Source organism: Melozone crissalis, unplaced genomic scaffold (assembly GCF_028551555.1).
Source record: "Melozone crissalis strain CALT ecotype California unplaced genomic scaffold, PUWL_Pcris_2 ptg000003l_1, whole genome shotgun sequence".
Taxonomy (NCBI): Eukaryota; Metazoa; Chordata; class Aves; order Passeriformes; family Passerellidae; genus Melozone; species Melozone crissalis.
Window position 1 is genome coordinate 285,261 of NW_026535781.1, and position 2,954 is coordinate 288,214.

Below are 2,954 nucleotides of genomic sequence, written 5' to 3' on the forward strand. Positions count from 1 at the left end.
TGTTGAAATGAGGAACTGGGTGTGCCCTTTCCCACTGGGACACCTGGAATCTTCCAATAAATGTCTGGGTTTTACTTTACTGTTCTAACACTGTTGCAAAGGGGTTTTTTTCTCTTTGGATTATAGACAACAGGGGAATGAGAGAAGCAGAACAGGAATTGTAATCCCAGAATCACAGAACATTCTGAGTTGAAAGTGACACACTGGATCATACAACTAATGTATGAACATTTACAGGGACTGCAGAACTGTATATTAAGTTGGCCAGTCTCTCTGCTGGGAGCCTCCCAAAGGGCCCTCAGCCACTCCTCAGCCCTGGGCAGCAGCAGCATCTCCTTTGCAGGGCCCAGCAGGGCTCTCCTGAGCTGCCCTTGCCCAGCTGCACACAGAGCCTGCCCCAGCCAGGGCCCTGCACACAGGCAGGTTTCTGTAGGGCCCCGGCCAGGGCACACAGGCTGGGATGGGCTCTGTGAGCGCTGGCAGGGACAAGGCTCCTCTCAGGAGGGAATGTCCAGGCCCAGGGAGATGCTCAGGGAAGGAAAGGGGGCTGAAGAGAGCAGAGCTGGGGGCAGGATGAGGGCACTGTTGGTGTGTGGGAGGTGCTGGGCACAGCTGGGCATGGGAACACTGTCCTGAGTGCCCGGCTGTCTCTGCCCTGCTCTCTCAGGCACAGCACCAAAACTTCTCTTGGTTCTGCCCTGCCCTGATATTGTCACTGTTATCTGCCATTCTCAGGGAGCCTCTGGCATTTGCAGCAGCTGAGTCAGGCACTGCCCTTGGCATTCCTGCCAAGCAGGGCTGTCCATGGGAATGGGGTGTCCAAGCTTTCCTGGCACCTGTGGGGCTGTGGGCAAAGCAGTCCATGGGAAAGGGGAATGAGCTGAGCCCCCTCCCTGAGATCCCATCATGGGCACAGCCGGGGATCTCCTTGCTGTGCCCTTCCAAGCTCTGAGCTGCCCTCCTGGGTGCAAATCTGTGCCAGAGCCTCTGGGAGTTCCCTGAATGTCCCATGGGGAAGGGCAGAGCTGCCACAGCTGAGGAAATGCTGCTGGGTTTGCCAAGGGAGCTGTGAGCGTCCTTGGCACAAGGGGGTGCTAAGACCTTGCCCAGACACCTCTAGAGAGGGTGAGACATTCAGGGATCCCTCTGCTCTGGGCAGGGTCTGGTTTATCCCAGGGTGACCCAGGAGTGTGATCATGCTCTGATTGCAGCCAAAGGTGCAAAGCCAGGGCAGTTGGGAACAAGCCCATCCAGCCCCTCACCTTCCCTCAGCCACAGGGAATCCTTTGCCTCTCCTATCTCTCAGTGGCAAACTCTGAGTGCAGCAGGAATGCTGGGGATTTCTGACCTCAGAGAGCCAGGAACGATGTGCGGGTAGGAAAACAATTCCTAAAACCAGCTCCTGCCATCCATGTCCTATAGAAATGGGAGTGCAGATGCTACCAAGCCTTTCTGCATTCAGAGTGATTCCCCTGAAAAATCCTGAATATCCAGCCTTGTCCCTCTGCCCGATGACCACAAACCCAGGGCAGTGGGGCAGGGATGGTTCCTTGAGAGCCCCCATGCACAGGTGTGGCTGCTCCTGGCACACTCAGCCAGCACAACTGGAGCTGAGGCAGGGACCTGGGTGAAGGTTTTCCCAGAGCAAGAACAAGGCTGGGTGAGTCCCAGTGTGACAGTCTGCAGGTAATGGATCAGGTTTGGCTCCAAGCAGCCTCTCGTGACTTGCCACTGTCCTTTCTCCATGAACAGGTCCCCATGCCCAGGCCCAGTAAATGCCCAACAGCAGCTCCATCAGGCACTTCCTCCTGCTGGCATTGGCAGACACGCGGCAGCTGCAGCTCCTGCACTTCTGCCTCTTGCTGGGCATCTCCCTGGCTGCCCTCCTGGGCAACGGCCTCATCATCAGCGCCGTAGCCTGCAGCCACCACCTGCACACGCCCATGTTCTTCTTCCTGCTCAACCTGGCCCTCAGCGACCTGGGCTCCATCTGCACCACTGTCCCCAAAGCCATGCACAATTCCCTCTGGAACACCAGGAACATCTCCTACACAGGATGTGCTGCTCAGCTCTTTTTCTTTCTCTTCTTCATTTCAGCAGAGTTTTTCCTCCTGACCATCATGTGCTACGACCGCTACATGTCCATCTGCAAACCCCTGCACTATGGGACTCTCCTGGGCAGCAGAGCTTGTGCCCACATGGCAGCAGCTGCCTGGGGCAGTGCTTTTCTTAATGCTCTCATCCACACAGCCAATACATTTTCCCTGCCCCTGTGCCATGGCCATGTCCTTGGCCAGTTCTTCTGTGAAATCCCACAGATCCTCAAGCTATCCTGCTCAAATTTGTACCTCAGGGAACTTGAGCTTCTTGCGTTTTCCTTCTGTTTGGGCTTTGGTTGTTTTGTGTTCATTGTTTTCTCCTATGTGCAGATCTTCAGGGCTGTGCTGAGGATCCCCTCTGTACAGGGACGGCACAAAGCCTTTTCCACCTTCCTCCCTCACCTGGGCATGGTCTCTCTGTTCCTTAGCACTGCCACATTTTCTGACCTGAAGCCCCGCTCCATGTCCTCCCCATCCCTGGATCTATTAGGGTCAGTTCTGCACTCAGTGGTGCCTCCAACCCTGAACCCCCTCATCTACAGCCTGAGGAACCAGGAGCTCAAGGCTGCAGTGTGGAGACTGATGACTGGATGGTTTCAGGGACATTAAACTGCTGGCCAATTTCTGCAAATCTCTTGTAATAAAAGTCATCTTTGATACTTCTTGTTGGCTTCATTTTGGAGGTTCTTTTTCTTTGTTTTACCTTACTAATCTTTTCCACAAAGAAATGTCATGGTTTGTGGTTTTTCTCATTTTGTTTCTCTCCATCTTCCCTGTGGCCAGAGATTGTGTCAATGAGGGGCTGCACTCTTGGTGACTTAAATAGAACTAAAGGATCTCACAGAAAAGTTTTTT

At 54.1% G+C, this 2,954-nt stretch overlaps 1 protein-coding gene across 1 annotated transcript; it reads left to right on the top strand.

Moving 5' to 3' along the window:
* Nucleotides 1–1,760: 1,760 nt before the first annotated feature.
* Nucleotides 1,761–2,681, top strand: LOC128933569 (olfactory receptor 14J1-like; the record flags this gene model as incomplete). Its single annotated transcript, XM_054270554.1, has 1 exon — nt 1,761–2,681. A coding segment is annotated over exon 1 (906 nt), but the record flags the coding sequence as incomplete, so codon positions are not given.
* Between the last annotated feature and the right edge of the window lie 273 nt (nt 2,682–2,954).